Genomic DNA, 16,649 nt, shown 5'->3' with positions numbered 1-16,649 from the left:
AGCTCCATCACCCACAGAACAGCTCCATCACTGTACAGAACAGCTCCATCACCCACAGAACAGCTCCATCACTGTACAGAACAGCTCCATCACCCACAGAACAGCTCCATCACTGTACAGAACAGCTCCATCACCCACAGAACAGCTCCACCACCCACAGAACAGATCTATCACTCACAGAGCAGCTCCATCACCCATGGAACAGCTCCATCATGCACAAAATAGCTCTACCATGCTACAGACTAGCTCTATCACCCATAAAACAGCTCATCACTCACAGAGCAACTCCATCATCCACAGAACAGGTCCATCACCCACAAAACAGCTCCATCACTGTACAGAACAGCTCCATCACCCACAGAACAGCTCCACCACCCATAGAACAGCTCTATCACTCACAGAGCAGCTCCATCACCCATGGAACAGCTCCATCACTCACAGAAAAGCTCCATCACTCACGGAACGGCTCCATCACCCACGGAGCAGCTCCATCATGCACAAAATAGCTCTACCATGCTACAGACTAGCTCTATCACCCATAAAACAGCTCATCACTCACAGAGCAACTCCATCATCCACAGAACAGGTCCATCACCCACAAAACAGCTCCATCACCCTACAGAACTGGCCTGCCACCCAGAGACCAGCTCCTTACCTACAGGGTACATGGGATAGGTCACAGGGATTCACAGGTGCACAGATTTCAGTTCTATGGGAGAAATAGGTTCCAAGAGGCCTAGAGTAGTCGATAAAGTATTGTGTACTTGAAAATCACTAAGAGCAGTCTTTAAAGTTCTCACCATGAACAAATGGTAAATGTGTGACATAAGGCATATGTTAGCTTGATTTAGCCATTCCACAATGTATACTTATTTCAAAACACCATGTTTTAAACCATAAATGTATATGACTATTCGTCAATTAAAAACATAAACATTTAAAAAATAAATACACAAACACACACACTGCCACTGATGTGAACCTATCAGGGGAATGGACAATACTCTTTTCCTAGTGGATTAAAGAATCTTCTGCACTGAGATGAGGAGGAGTTCCTCGACTTTACAGAGCATGGAAATGTGTTGAAGTTTTATGTCTGCTGGATCATCAGACAGTTCATAACAGGGCACCATTGGGGCACAGATGACACCACAGAGCAACCAGAGACTTCCAAATGAATGGGGACAACGTGCGCTGCCAACGAAAGTGTCTGCGCTCACATCCCAAGAATAACAAGAAACCACACAGTGCGGCCAGTGCTTTTCAAACGTGATTCTCAGTTTCAGAAAGAAATATTTCATGTTGATTTTCAGGTCAAAATGGATTAAAGCAACCCCTGCAGGCCGAGTACGGTGGCTCATGCCTGTAATCTCAGCACTTTGGGAGGCCAAGGCAGGCAGATCACCTGAAGTCAAGAGTTTGAGACCAGCCTAGCCAACATGGTAAAACCACATCTCTACTAAGAATACCAAAAAAAAAAAAAAAAAAATTAGCTGGGTATGGTGGTGCACGCCTTTAGTCCCAGCTATTCAGGGAGGCTGAGGCAGGAAAACTGCTTGAACACAGGCGCAGAGGTTGCAGTGAGCCAAGATCATGCCACTGCACTCCAGCCTGGGTGACAGAGGGAGTCCCCAATCTCAAAGAAAGATAGAAACCCCTGCAAATCAGAATTTTTGTTAGCGTTAACTTCCAGCCCTCTAGTTGCCAATTTCTGGAGTTTTCAGTTCTGTGAGCGAAGTCCTTTCGTTGCTATAGCAACACACAATTGCTGCACTTCTGCAAAAGCGCTTCCCAAGTCTTTCTCACGGACCCTTCTCCTGTTTCCATGGAAATCCCTGCAACGTGTTTGAAAATTCAGGGTCTGCCAGTGAAACGGAATTTTGTGCGGAAAACAAGGAAGGGTCTGTGTGGCCAGATCAATAGCAAGATGGCTAGAAAAGCCCCTGGGGGTGTGCTCGGTCCCTGAGAGCCTCCATGCCCTGGCCCATGGGGCATCCTCGCAGCATCTTAAACCTCTCCTCCACAGTGTGATACTGTGAGACATCAAACTGTATGGTGTCTCCAGGCACTGGGGAGTAGGTGAGATCAAGTAGGAATCAAGACCCTCCTGCACGCCAACAGTCTGACTGTGGGCAGCCCCAGACCCCGACCAGTACCCTCTGCAGCTGCCCATCAACCTTCATGGGGTCTGAAGACCCCTCCACCTCCTTGGCTCCTCAGCCCTGTACAAATCCTATGCACGTTTCTTTCTGGTATTCTCCCCCTGAGAGCTGTGCAGGGGTCTCTGCGGACCGCACCCCCACACCTCTGTCCCCTAATGCAGCACATCACCTCTGCCTCCAGACTCCTGCACTCCTGGGGCACCGCCATCCCCAGTACCTGACCTGCCTCCTACAGGGAGTTTCTCATGGTTCTCAACAGGCAAGGCTGGGTTGCCAAAGGAAATGCACTTAACAGGGAACTGCCCCTTTTCTCCTGGAACAAAGTCGACCAAAAGCCTCATTTCCATTGCAGCTGGAAATAATGTTTATGTCTGCCATGTCTACAGAGTGTCAGTGCACTCTGTGGTTTTGACAGTGGAAGAACTGATCAGAACAAGGTGAGATGAAGAGTCAGCCAGGCATGGTGGCTCACGCCTGTAATCCCAGCACTTTGGGAGGCCAAGGCAGGCAGATCACTTGAGGTCAGGAGTTTGAGACCAGCCTGGTCAACATGGTGAAACTCCGTCTCTATTAAAAATACAAAAATTAGCTGGGGTGGTGGTATGTGCCTGTAATTCCAGCTACTCAGGAGGCTGAAGCAGGAGAATTGCTTGAACCCAGGAGGTGAAGGCTGCAGTGAGCTGAAATGGTGCTACTGCATTCTAGCCTGTGCAGCAGAGTGAGACTCTTTGTCAGAAAAAAAAAAAGAGAGGGAGAGAGACAAAGAGGTGCTGTAAGACCATCCTGCCGGGTAGAGGCCGCGGGAATGGGGGTACTGCTTTCCCAGCTGCAACCATAAAACTCCCAACAGAGGGATCTTGTTCTCTCTGGCCACCCTTCCAGAAAGAGCTCTCTCTCGAAGAAGTTCCTTAATTCAACAAGCAGAGAAGGACAAATGACACTCACACCTGAAATGCAGAGGGCAGGCTGGAGCCCCAGGTATGTGGAAAGAGTGTCTATAAACATGAGCCGAAGAAATTACCCAAAAAAGGGAGCAAATTTGACAACTGAGAAATTAAAAACTTTAGACTTCTATAAAATTATAGCCATAAATAATATGGAAAGCCATGTAAAAATTGGCAATTATTTGCCATAAAGATTACATCTAAATATATTAAACAGATAATATTCTAAAATACCAATGATAAAATGAGTAATTCCCGGAAAAAGATACAGATGGCTAATAAATATGGAGATGTTCATTCTCACTAGTAATAAAAAAAATAAAAAAGTAAATTAAAACAGCCATTAACTCAGGTGAGGGGGCGTTCACTTGCAGTCCCAGTGCCCCAGGAGGCTGAGGCAGCAGAATCACTTGAGCCCAGTAGTTTGAGGTTGCAGTGAGCTACAGCTGTGTCTGCAAGTGACCACTGCTCTCCAGCCCGGGCACCCTCTCTCTCAAAAAAAAAAGAAAAAGCCAATAAAACATTTTAACTTAAGGCAGATTTACAAAACTGCTTACAAACCAAATCATCAAAGTTTCATTGTGAAATCAAAGTCAGGTGTAGCCGATAAGAATATAAACTGCGGAAACCTTCCTGGAAAGCAACTTGCAAAAATATAGTCTAAAAAAGTATAAAAAATGTTCTACTCTGACCTGAAAATTCCACTTCTAAGGAAATGATCAGACTAATGTGTGAGGATGCCTCCAAGTGACTGCTCATACTGGCCCACTAGCTGGAGAAGCTTACAGAATGCAATAAACTCAGGTTCAGTCACAAGGAAACGTCCTGTAGTCAGTTTAAATGATTTCTATTCAGAATTTGTAATGACTGAGAGAATGGTCATCCTATAGTGTTAAATAAAATACCCTATAGAGGATTACAAAGAGCAATTGTGGTGTATGTACAACAGTGTTGTTAATACAGTCCCCGGATACAGGAATTACAGGTAATTCTTACTCTCTTTAAATGTTTCAGTGTTTTCAACAAAGAACAAGAATTAATTCCCAGGAGAAAGGGAGCAATTTTTAAGTGGTGACATAGTGTCATATATAAGCTCCTAGTCTGATAAGAGGAGGAAGTTCAGTTTCTCTGTAAGCAAGTTGTTTAATCTTGGTTATGAACCAGCAGTGATCCCAGCCATAACTCAGGCAAAATCAGTCCTATGTCGTTCTAGCCACGTTACTCAGGCAAAATCAGTCCTATGTCGTTCTAGCCACGTTACTCAGGCAAAATCAGTCCTATGTCGTTCTAGCCACGTTACTCAGGCAAAATCAGTCCTATGTCGTTCTAGCCACGTTACGGTGGCTCCTCCCAACAGGCCTGGGAGACTCGCAAGTGTGAAGCTGAAACCACAGCACTCAACACAGAAGAACAAGAAGAACCTTCCCCTGTGACTAAAATCCAGCTTGGCTTTTAGAGTTTTAACAAAAACCAAGCATTTTATAATGTGAAAATTACACTGTCATGAAGATACGTGTCATGTCTCAAACTCCAGATCTTTAATCAAGCAGTAAAATCATCCCTTTAGCTTCATGGGGTTTAAAAACCCAGAATAGAATATTAATTTGCTCAACACATAACTCATATGTGTGCATGTGTACTAGGCATGCGTGTGTGCCCTCGCGCAGAAACAGGGCACTGTCCACAGGCACTCCTGCGTGAGCACGCACCCGTGGCTGGCCATCTGCACTGAGGGACACGTGCCGGCCGCACTCTCCTGAGGGAGTCTTCTCCATCGAGACTTATGGGAATGACTGGACTGCGCCGCACAGGCGTGGCATTCATCTGGCCCATCCCGGTGGCCGAGGAGCTCTGATTGCTGCCCGGAGAGGCTGGCCATCAGTCCCCGGACAGGGCCACAACCCTGAATAGGAGGTTTCTGAAATATCAACTTGACTGGCAGTCATAGCTCCAGGGATGCATCGGCATCTACATTCACAGGTCAGGTATACAAGCCGTTAGGAATGACTATCTTGGCATCAACAGATCACATAGACTAGTGTGCATGTTATATTTAGAAAATGTAGGTATCCGTCTTTGCATAGAACCACTTCCCACCTGCCTCCTGTTGAGCTCCTAAAGACAGAGAGTTTTGAAGGGCGTGTTACTGAATACCCAGAAAATTCACACCAGTGTTTTTCCCTGAGGTAATGAGGGATAAAAACAGACATAGCATTGGAGAAGGCGGCAGCAATGTGCATGGTGAACAGAGCCCACGAGTGTGACATCGCCACCTCTGGGACTGTCGGGGCTGTCCTGAAAGCACGTGTGACGCTAGAAGACCATTTGCTACTTTCTGCCATGCTGCCCGTTTCCTCCCCAAGACAGAGGCTGGGCCTGGGGATGGAACTGGAACAGCCATTCTAACAGGGACCCAAGTCCCACGCTGTCCCAGGGCTTCCTTCAAGGGCTCTCATTTTCTGAACTATGAAATATTTTTTAAATATAGAAAAGTAGAGAGAATAACTCATGGACACATTATTATCCACTGCCCAGAATTCGTGATGTTAGTATTTTGCTCCATTCACATCAGATGCCATTTTCATCAAAAAATCCCAAAAAGCCAGTCTACTCATTTTCACTCTGCCTCCCATCGGAGGCGGCCCCCATAGGAGTCGCAGCCCATCCTCCCTGAGGGCTCTTTCTGGTTTTACTATCTGCGTATGTTCGAAGGCCTTTCTCAGCACACAGATGTTGCCTGTCGGAAGGGAGGCCGGTCATCTGCAGGGAACGTTGAATGCGCTGCGTGAGCGCACAGGGGCACAGGACATGGAGAGTAGTGGCAGGAGGTCAGAGGCCCACAGTAACAAGAGCTGCATCCACTCCCCCAGCGAGGGGCCCGTCTGCTGGTGTCGCTTTGCAGGAAAGCCACTGACGCCTGTTTCCAGACCTTCCATGGTATTCAGTGTGGAAAGCTGACCTCCTTGCTACCTTTGGCCAAGCGGTGTGTTTGTCCTCAATATTCATCCAAGGGTTATAATGACACGTTTGAGTTCGGGGAAAGACCTGCAAATCCACAAGCCATGCAGGAGAAACAGCTCTGACTCCTGGCTGTTTCACCTCCCACATGCACAGGGTGCTGTTTTAAGGGTACAACGTTCAGACAACACAGAAGCAGCTCTTGCCACAGCAAAGGAGCACAGATGCATTTTGTTCTCATTTCCTTTCATTTGGACTGCTGTGTATTTCAAAACACAACAGCTTTGCCACGGTGGGCTTCAGCTGCACCTGTCCTCCGGCCTTCAAGACGAAGTTCACTCTTAAAGGCCTAAGGAGCAAGAACTGAGACCCTTTCTGCCCAGAAGTACCTGACTCTGAGAAGGAGCTGTCGGAGACCAGGCTCTGTCCCTGCCTGCAGATGAGGCCATGTGGTATGTCGGGCAAGGGTGGAGGAGGGAAACCGGGCTAACCATTACTCCTGGAGTCCCACACCCAGTCACTGTGTCCAGACCCACCCCTTGGGGCTGTGGCCTTACAAGCCGCTCAGACCTCTCCCTGCCTCCATGGAACAGCCACCTGGCCAAACATCCCTGGAGAATGCAGCTCCGGGGAGTCTCGTGAGGATCCGTTTCGCGTTTTCAAAATCCAGCTCCACTTCCCTCGTGGGTTTCTACTTCAGGAGGATCAGTCAGGTGTGTGTTCAGCTGTCCAAGCTTCCTGCAGCCAAGCCCACTTCTATTGAAACACCTTACATCATGCCCTCCTCCCTCCTACCTTGGTGCTGGTTCTTTGCTAGCAGTGTTTTGCTTTGTTTTTTAAACTGTGTGAATTTTGTGGGGAGGTCTTATGTTTTCTGGGAGCTCCCTCAATGCTGTGACCTCACCCATGCCCCTTTCTGCATTAGCCTGGATGTTCCCCTCTCAGGCAAGTGCTCTGTGCTCAGGAGGGACCCTGAGCTCTCAGGAGCTGTCCCCCACCTTCCTCACAGTATAAGCCTGCAGGCAGCTCCTCCAGCTACCTGTTCATATGACCCTGTGTCTTGTTACAAATCCCCCTGTACCTACCGCCGCATCCAGCCCAACTGTTCAGAAGCACCCCTGGCACGCAGGACACGCTTCCGGACATAAAGCGCAACGGGCCAGAGCGGGGCAGTCTGAGAGGACCTGCCTCTTGCTGCAAAGTTCCAAGAGCACACAGGGAGGCAGCGGCCTTCCCGAAGCTGCCGGGTCCCTTCTGTGCAAGCCGCCAGTGCAGGGACGGGATGCTGGTTACTGGACCAGGTCGATGCTGGTCCAGTGACAGCCAAAGCCGAATCCTGTTCTGTTAAAAGTTGACCTGACAGTGGAGAACAGACATGCTTTTTACTTTCACTCATTTTTAAGGATTAAATAACTAACTACAAAGTTATGTGACTGATGTTTACAAAAGCAAATGATGAGTATTTGCACATCTGAAGGAGTGCTCCCCTTTAAAATACATTCAACTTGTACTCACATTTCTCTAAACATGTGAAGAACTTCTCCCTGGGAAGAATGGGCGATAAGAGCTCTCCAGTGACTGTTCTTCTGAAACACCCTTGAGGGCCACAGCCTGGCTGGAGCAACTGATCTCACCTCACCTCTCCTCTCCCCGAGTGCTGAAGGCTACCAACAGTGGGGCAGTGCGACGCCTCTCCTCCCACCCCACAACTCCGGCCTAGCATGAGAACTGGAAAACACTACCAACAGTGGGGCAGTGCAACGCCTCTCCTCCCACCCCACAACTCCGGCCTAGCATGAGAACTGGAAAACTGGCTACCAACAGTGGGGCAGTGCGACGCCTCTCCTCCCACCCCACAACTCCGGCTTAGCATGAGAACTGGAAAACTGGATACCAACAGTGGGGCAGTGCGACGCCTCTCCTCCCACCCCACAACTCCGGCCTAGCATGAGAACTGGAAAACGCTACCAACAGTGGGGCAGTGCGACGCCTCTCCTCCCACCCCACAACTCCGGCTTGGCATGAGAACTGGAAAACTGGGAGTGCTTAGACTTTCCATCTCATAAATCCACCTGCCAGACAGGATGGAGCTCAAAGTGCGAAGGGAGAGCGGACCCGTGAAGTGCACCAGCAAAGACAGCGCACAAGGCCAGAGCAACACGTTTCACATTCTTCCTCCTCCCCCACCAGCCCCAAACCTGGGAAACTGGCACAACCCTTAAAATCACCCCAGAAAACAACACAAAATATTTCAAAATAGCATCAGGGAGTCTGGGAGCTTAAAGCTATCCATAGATCCATAGAGGACCCATGGTCACCACCTTATAGCCCCTGTGAGAGATGAAAGTGTCACATCGTGACTCCAGGAGTCAAATACCACAGAGCAAACCGCAATCCACATGATGCTTTTGCAGGGATGGCAAGCTCTCTGCTGAGTCTAACATCACACAGCAAATGCGCAATCCACACGGCACTTTTGCAGGGATGGCGAGCTCTCCGCTGAGTCTAACATCACACAGCAAACGCGCAATCCACACGGCACTTTTGCAGGGATGCAGAGCTCTCCGCTGAGTCTAACACCACACAGCAAACACACAATCCACACGGCACTTTTGCAGGGATGCAGAGCTCTCCGCTGAGTCTAACACCACACAGCAAACACACAATCCACACGGCACTTTTGCAGGGATGCAGAGCTCTCCGCTGAGTCTAACACCACACAGCAAACACACAATCCACATGGCACTTTTGCAGGGATGCAGAGCTCTCTGCTGAGTCTAAACCGCACAGCAAACGCACAACCCACACAGTGCTTCTGCAGGGACGGGGAGCTCTCAGCTGAGTCTACACAATCCACATGGCACTTTTGCAGGGATGCAGAGCTCTCTGCTGAGTCTAAACCGCACAGCAAATGCGCAATCCACATGGCGCTTTTGCAGGGATGGCGAGCTCTCAGCTGAGTCTACACAATCCACACAGCGCTTTTGCAGGGATGCAGAGCTCTCTGCTGAGTCTAACACCGCACAGCAAACGCACAACCCACACAGTGCTTCTGCAGGGACGGGGAGCTCCCTGCTGAGTCTAACCCCACACAGTAAATGCACAATCCACATGGCGCTTTTGCAGGGACAGGGAGCTCCTGCTGCAGCTGCTCACTGGTCTCGGGTGGTTGCCATACTGTCCTCTCTGCAAGCAGAGGTTACTGGGCAGGGCTGCCTATGATAGAAGCTGGTGTGTTACTTCTATCAATATGAAGTAACACACCAACATTTCCCACACTGAATTTTAGAACAGTCATTCAAACAGCAGAAGTCCTATGACTATCAACTGAGAATGAGAATGTCTGACTTAGCTTCTCAGTATAATTTAGAAATGACAAATTCAAGAGAACCAAAAAAAACAGAAACACTGAGAGTGAATTTGAAGCTGTTCTATGAAAACTCTGAGGGAGGCATTACAGGAAGCCCCGGGGAGACGTGGCTCACGAATGTGCCTGGGTTTTGTCCACATAAACAGTAAGGAGTGAGCTGAGATGAGCAGAGCGAAGGGACATTATTCACTGGCGACATTAGCATTATGGATCTGACACCACATGGACCCACTCATTGTCAACACTAACGAGACTGTCCATCCACCCCGATGAATCCAGATTTGTCGGGATAGAACCCTGCCAGTCCCTGACGAAGCCCTGTGCTCACTGTGCCTTCTCTGTAGATGTAGGACAGCACCACGCTCTTACCTGACGCTGGAAAAAAATCCCCCGATAATTCTGACTTGAGTTCCATCTTCAGACACACACAGAATTAGCATATTTTCAATAATTTGTTTGTTTGTTTCTTCCCAACCTTTTTTTTTTTAACAATACCTTGATTAAAACAGTCACAATATCTCTCAAGGAATGCTGACCAGAAGAAAAATCCATTAGAAGTACATTTTTGGTATGCAAGCTTAAGAATTTGACTATGAAAAACAAAAATAGGTTCCTAGTTGTCCCTGTGAAATTGGTATGAGAACTCATCATCTTTGTGATCGTTATGACTTTAAACAAACCTCCAAACAAGAAACATATCTGTTTTGATTTCTGAATATTGGTGGGCTCTTTTTTTTTTTTTTTTTTTTGGAAGGGAGGAATCTGTTTTCAAAGTTTTTTTTTTAATCTATAAGGTATTTTAAAGACCACTTACTCCACACTAGCTCCTTCATAACTCAGGGCTAAAAATGATCCACAAAGCTAATGGTGCTCACACTAAGCCAGGAACCCAAGGGAACCCCTGGTCCCGTGGCCTTGCCTGCCGTCTAATGCTGAGGACCACAAAATCGGTGTCATCCCTGGCTCTCTGCACATCGGGTTGTCCCAGTGGCCCCCCAGAGTAGCAGGCACTGTACACTTGAAATGGTTATATCTTATTGCATGTGAATACTGTAATTTCAAAATTCAAAAGCCTAAGAAGGCAACATGTACAAAGCAGAACTGTTCAATTCTTTCTACTCACAGCACCTGCCTGAGGCCTACTTCCTATCTCAGGAGGAAGGCGCTTCACCCTGCATGCCCAGAGCTCCAGGCAGGCCTTGGGCTATGCCACTCAGAGTGTACTCTGCTGCCCCAGCTGGTGACTTGTCCACATGGCTAATGTCTGCCTTTAAAAAATACAGGTGACAGGCCGGGCGTGGTGGCTCAAGCCTGTAATCCCAGCACTTTGGGAGGTCAAGGCGGGTGGATCACAAGGTCAAGAGATCGAGACCATCCTGGTCAACATGGTGAAACCCTGTCTCTACTAAAAAATATACAAAAAATTAGCTGGGTGTGGTGGCACGTGCCTGTAATCCCAGCTACTCAGGAGGCTGAGGAAGAATTGCCTGAATCCAGGAGGCGGAGGTTGCCGTGAGCTGAGATCGCGTCATTGCACTCCAGCCTGGGTAACAAGCGCGAAACTCCGTCTCAAAAAAAAAAACAGGTGACAAGACACCACATCTAGTGAAACCCTGTACTGAGGTTTTAGGAAGGAGTGTTTTTCTGCAGGGATAATGGCGGCCAACAGGAGCAGGTGTTGAGGTGTTGTAAGCATCAGTACAATCACACGAGCAAGCGCCTGGCACACAAGATGCTCATAACGAATGATGTTTCTTTCTCATTGCAGGAGAGGTGCGGAGGCAGAAAACCCATGGCCATGATGGTTTGCAACTTCTCTGAGCCTCAGTTTCCTTATTTGCCAGAAGGGAGCAACTGCGGGGCTGTTGAAAATCTTAAATAGAAACAGTGCCATTATTTTATGACAAGTGTTGGCTTATTTATTCATTTATTTTGAGATAGGGTCTGTCTGTCATCCGGGCTGCAGTACAGTGCAGTGGTGCAATCGCAGCTCACTGCAGCCGACCTTAAGTGATTCTCCTCCCTGATCCTCCTCAGCAGCTCATTGCACCCGATCTTAAGTGATTCTCCTCCCTCAGCCTCCTGAGTAGTTCACTGCAGCCGACCTTAAGTGATTCTCCTCCCTCAGCCTCCTGAGTAGCTCACTGCACCCGACCTTAAGTGATTCTCCTCCCTCAGCCTCCTGAGTAGTTCACTGCAGCCGACCTTAAGTGATTCTCCTCCCTGATCCTCCTCAGCAGCTCATTGCACCCGACCTTAAGTGATTCTCCTCCCTCAGCCTCCTGAGTAGTTCACTGCAGCCGACCTTAAGTGATTCTCCTCCCTCAGCCTCCTGAGTAGCTCACTGCACCCGACCTTAAGTGATTCTCCTCCCTCAGCCTCCTGAGTAGCTCACTGCACCCGACCTTAAGTGATTCTCCTCCCTCAGCCTCCTGAGTAGTTCACTGCAGCCGACCTTAAGTGATTCTCCTCCCTGATCCTCCTCAGCAGCTCATTGCACCCGACCTTAAGTGATTCTCCTCCCTCAGCCTCCTGAGTAGTTCACTGCAGCCGACCTTAAGTGATTCTCCTCCCTCAGCCTCCTCAGTAGCTCACTGCACCCGACCTTAAGTGATTCTCCTCCCTCAGCCTCCTGAGTAGTTGGGAATACAGATATGCAACACCTGGCTAATTTTTTAACAATTTTTTTGTAGAGATAGGGTCTTGTTATATTGCCCAGGCTGGTCTTGAGCTCTTGGCGTCAAGCGATCCTCACGCTGTACCCTCCCAAAATGCTGGGATGACAAGCGTGAGCCACTGTGCCCAGCCAACTAATTCATTTCAGATAAAGTCCCTCATGTAGTCACTAAGTTACCAGTGTCTTAATTTCTTAAAATGAAGGCATTATAGTAACAGATCACACTGAAGACACTGCACTCCAAAGCAGATGAAGTCTGGTTATGTTATGCCTGAGGCAGGGGTTCCAGCAGAAACTGCAGGACAAAACACGGTTGATGGCAAAACCAGTTCATCACTTAAACTCTGTTTAAGGCAGTGGGCAAAAGGCTGTCCCATGAAAAACTGCTTTCAATGAGGTTAACTAGTGAATGCGTTTCCATAGGGACATGATAAAAAAAAATCAATGCAAGTTTGCGAAACACAATCATACATGCTTTCAAAAGTCCGCTTAGTTGAAGTTAAGACACCAAAGCTCTCCTTGAACTTGGAATAAAGAAGATTCGCTCTCCAACCTGCATATCCCTTTGTAACAGACAATGAGAGCTTGTCCACACCCAGCATTTCTCCTCTTGCTGTGGCTGAATGAAAAGCTTACATTACATTACATCTAAGATGAAAGCTTATCTAAAAGTTCCCATGCATGGTGTTTTAAAAATTGTTCTACAATTTAGGGGAAGAGGCCAAAAGTGAATAAAACTTAGCCAGTCGTTATTTGGATTTTTTTTAAATGAAGAGATTTTTACACTAAGATTAGAATCCGTGGTCTGAACAAGGTGTGGTAATGGTAATCAGAAATCATGTGCAACGGTGCGCCATTTCCAAAGCATTCTGCAATTTCTCATTTCACCTTGCGAAGTTCATGGTCAAGTAATGCCACCATGGGGAAACTGAGTAAAGAAATCGCAGCGCTGCCTGGCAGTGCAATCAGATGAGCGCAGAGCCGAGCTGGAGTCACCACTGCCTCAGGCTCCACGGCTGAACAGACAAGCACTGACGTCCCCATCTGGTTAACAGGAAACGCAAAACTGAGCTCAGTGGACCCAGAAGACAGAATCCACTCCTGACCAGCCAGGTGCATGACCAGGACCCGAAGAAGCCCCAACCGCACGTGGGACAAGTCAGAGACTAGCAGCCAACTGGGCCACGTTAGCCAGACGGCAGAAGATTCTGAAGATCAGATCACCCCTACAGATTGACCGCTGTAAGCCCTAGGCCTGCAGATGTCAGTGCTTACGCTGGCTCCACGGCTGGCACGAACGCGAGAGAAGTGTCACTTACTTGGTTTCGCGTTAGCAACCACGGCCAGGCTCTCAGGCGGGTGCACGGCGAGGTGCCTGCTGTGCTCACTCGCGCCAGGGCTGCTGCCGTACTCAATGGCATCCACGTGTCCCAGTGGAACGCTCCACTTCAGCAAATACCTCTGGCTGCTCATCACACGGCTGTCATGCGAGGGGCTGAAAGGACCAGAAGATCCTTGCTTTATAAATAATTACATGACCACGTTACAGTAATGTTCATCCCTCAGATATTCAAGTCGGAAACATTTCCATTGCTGAGTTGCAGCTCTTCAGGCTTTCTCAACATTATAATTGTGCTTCCGACTTTCTTACAATCCCCACTCATTGCCATAATGAGGCATCTAAGTGGATGGGAGAGGGTGCAGGGACGGCCACACAGGGACGGATCTCCCCTGGCAAACTCCGAGGTTTTCCGTAAAAGCTTAAAAGGAAGCAGCTCAGCACTCACTGAGGACTCTGAGCAAAGGTGCTCGATTACCAGGAAAAGTATCCTATGTGGATAGAGATATTCTCTGGTGGCTTCATAAGAGTTAACTCTCAAATTCCTTCTTTATTCTTTTATGGTTACACTGTAACCATTTTAGTATAATCAAATCATATCATATCACTATACTCCATGACTAAAATACGAATCAAGTATAAAGAAATTAAACAGAAAAAAACCCTGACATATAGATTATTTTTTCTTTTATCATAAACAGAACACATATGCAAAGAAACACAAAACACATATGTATAGTCTAGTGGAAACAGTCTGCATCTACATCTGTGTAGCTGCTACCAAGGTCAAGGCTGTGACATCACAGCATCCCTGCAGCCCCAGGCCACCCGCCCTCCAGAATCGACCATTATTGTCACTTGGTGATAATCACGCTTTGCTTTTCTCCAAGATATTGCTGTTAAAAATCAAAACATGGGTAAGAATAACTGAAATGCTGGGTGTGACGCATTAGACAGAGCACCTGACTTGCTGAGAGCCGGTCTGTGCCCAGGTTCTCTAGTTCCCTCTGACACCAGAGCATTCTACCCTCCAGGACAATGTCCAGTGCATACAGAAAGGGAAGGAGGAAGAACAATTCAGACACAGTAAGAGGAGAGAGGGGCTGTGTTCTGTGAATTAGACTGTGCCTCCAACTCAGAAAAAAACAAATGCCCATGAATTCTTACCAACATTTCGATTCCTCCTCTATGAACGTAAAAATCTCCATCCCTACAGAGGAGGTTTAGAAGCTTAATTTCCACAGGGCTGATCAAAGGGTCCTTGGGGGCTATTTGAACCAAAATAAGTCCTTATTTCATCACCTTTGGCCATTATCACTGAAAGTCTCACACTGACGATCTCACACTGACAACACGCCCATGGGAAATGAATTGTCACTCAGTAACGCACTTTGCAATAAATTGACAATCTCACAATCGTCCATGGGAAATAAATTGTCACTCAGTAACGCACTTTGCGAAAAAATTCAAGCCCTGGCATCCGTGGGAAAGGCAGGGGCATTATTTCGAGGAATCCTCCAGGGGTAAGCACAGTTGAGTTACTTCTAAAGTATCCATTTTTATTCATCTTTAAAGTACACCACTTCTGTCAGCATGAGAATTTTAAACCTACCTAAAACTGCACCAGAACCAAGTGTGTCCCGGCATTTTCCAGAAGCAGCCCGGGGGGTTGCAGAGCACAGTCAGCGTTAGAGAAACACTGATTAGAAATTTGGAAAAGACTAAACAAGGACCATTATATTCACTCAGGGCTTTTACAAGGTCATTTCGCTTCTGAGATCTTGTCTCCCAGGGCAGGTGGGACAAGCATTAATTTCCCCAACTTGACACACTGCGTTGGCCAATGTGCAGGTGAGAGCTGGGTGCATTCAGCCAGGCCTGAGGCCGCTTCACTGAAAACTAACTTTCCAGGTGTTACTCGGAGAGGGGGTTTCTGGGACAATTAAACTTGGAAGTCATCCTGTGAAGTGATAAATGCCATTAGTCTCCACCCAGCGGGAAGCACCTCATAACACTGGAGAAACGGGTAGAGACAGCTTACTCTGCGTCCTCGAAATTCTGAGCACTCTCTCAAGCAGCCCACGCCTGGAGTTCTCTGGCCATGACCTCCCATGGCCTCTCTCCATCAGCTCCTCTCCAACGCAGGGTGCAATGGGCTTCACTTCTGCACACGGAACGCAGTTGGCCTGCGGCTGTCACCAGGCATCAACAATGAAGGCTGAGCCATGGGTATGAGTCAAATGAACAGGGTTGTTTCTCTTATAAGGCGTGTCATTAAAGACTTGTGTAGTTTTTGGGCTTATTTTGTAGCTGCCACAAAGTAAGTGAGGATGAAGAGAAGCAACAGTGAAAACCTGCTACTCCTGGGCAGTGCTGTGCGCCCAGCGCCCTGCAGCAGCTTAATGAACCTGAAGCTCCTCGCCTGACCCCTGAGAGCCCTGTGGCAGCATGCCACTGGCACCATTATTTTCATGATCAACCCTATCGTTATGGATGAGGAGTCGGAGGCATAGACAGAATGGGTAGTTTTCAGATTTCAGAGAAGGTGGAGTTGGAGATCATGCTCAGGAGTCCAAGTGAGCTCTCGCCTACTGACCTGCACATCCTGGCTGCCTGGGCCATTAAGGCCAGGTGAGGAGGGCGGCAGATACATCTGGCAGCTGGAAAATGGGGGTGACGAGCATGAAAAATAAGTCATATTTAGTGGTGTGCTGGCAAATGTTTAAAACCAGCTCTCGCTGGGAGGTCGGGCTCCCAACACATCCTGTTGGCCAAATTCCATGGTGTAAATACTCCGGTGTGACTTCAAGCTACCAAATGCTTTAGCAACCGACTCTCCAAACTCTGGAAAATCCAACACTTGACTCTTGCGCGACATAACAAATTGGCACCACATTCACTTGCATTATTTTCTGCGGTACCAGGAGGTTATAGTTAATTTTATATCAACTCTCTTATCATCTACCTATATTTGAGGATGCTTTAGCTTCTTGTGTATCCTCATCTAACTACAATATTCTGTGTGTTGGAGAACGAGTCTGTGAAACTATTATGAGGGAAAAGAACGGAGAAAGTGCTACTGATTTTCTTGGTTTACAATAAAATGAATATACCCAACTTTATTATATTTAAACATTTACCAAAATCACATTTATAGAGAAGCAGGTAAAGAGAGAATTTAAGCCATAAGAAAAAGAAC

General features: G+C 47.7%; 1 protein-coding gene across 7 annotated transcripts in view; it reads right to left on the bottom strand.

Annotated features, from left to right (window-relative positions):
• ARHGEF10 (Rho guanine nucleotide exchange factor 10) overlaps positions 1-16,649 on the bottom strand; it is a 156,376-nt gene that overhangs the window by 52,512 nt on the left and 87,215 nt on the right. For all 7 annotated transcript variants that reach the window (XM_078347017.1, XM_078347018.1, XM_035269816.3 and 4 more), the window contains one exon: positions 13,431-13,606. In XM_078347017.1, the coding sequence (XP_078203143.1) occupies positions 13,431-13,606 (176 nt within the window). The remainder of the gene's footprint in view (positions 1-13,430; positions 13,607-16,649) is intronic.

Source organism: Callithrix jacchus, chromosome 13 (genome assembly GCF_049354715.1).
Source record: "Callithrix jacchus isolate 240 chromosome 13, calJac240_pri, whole genome shotgun sequence".
NCBI classification, from domain to species: Eukaryota; Metazoa; Chordata; class Mammalia; order Primates; family Cebidae; genus Callithrix; species Callithrix jacchus.
This window is presented reverse-complemented; position numbering and strand designations above follow the sequence as displayed.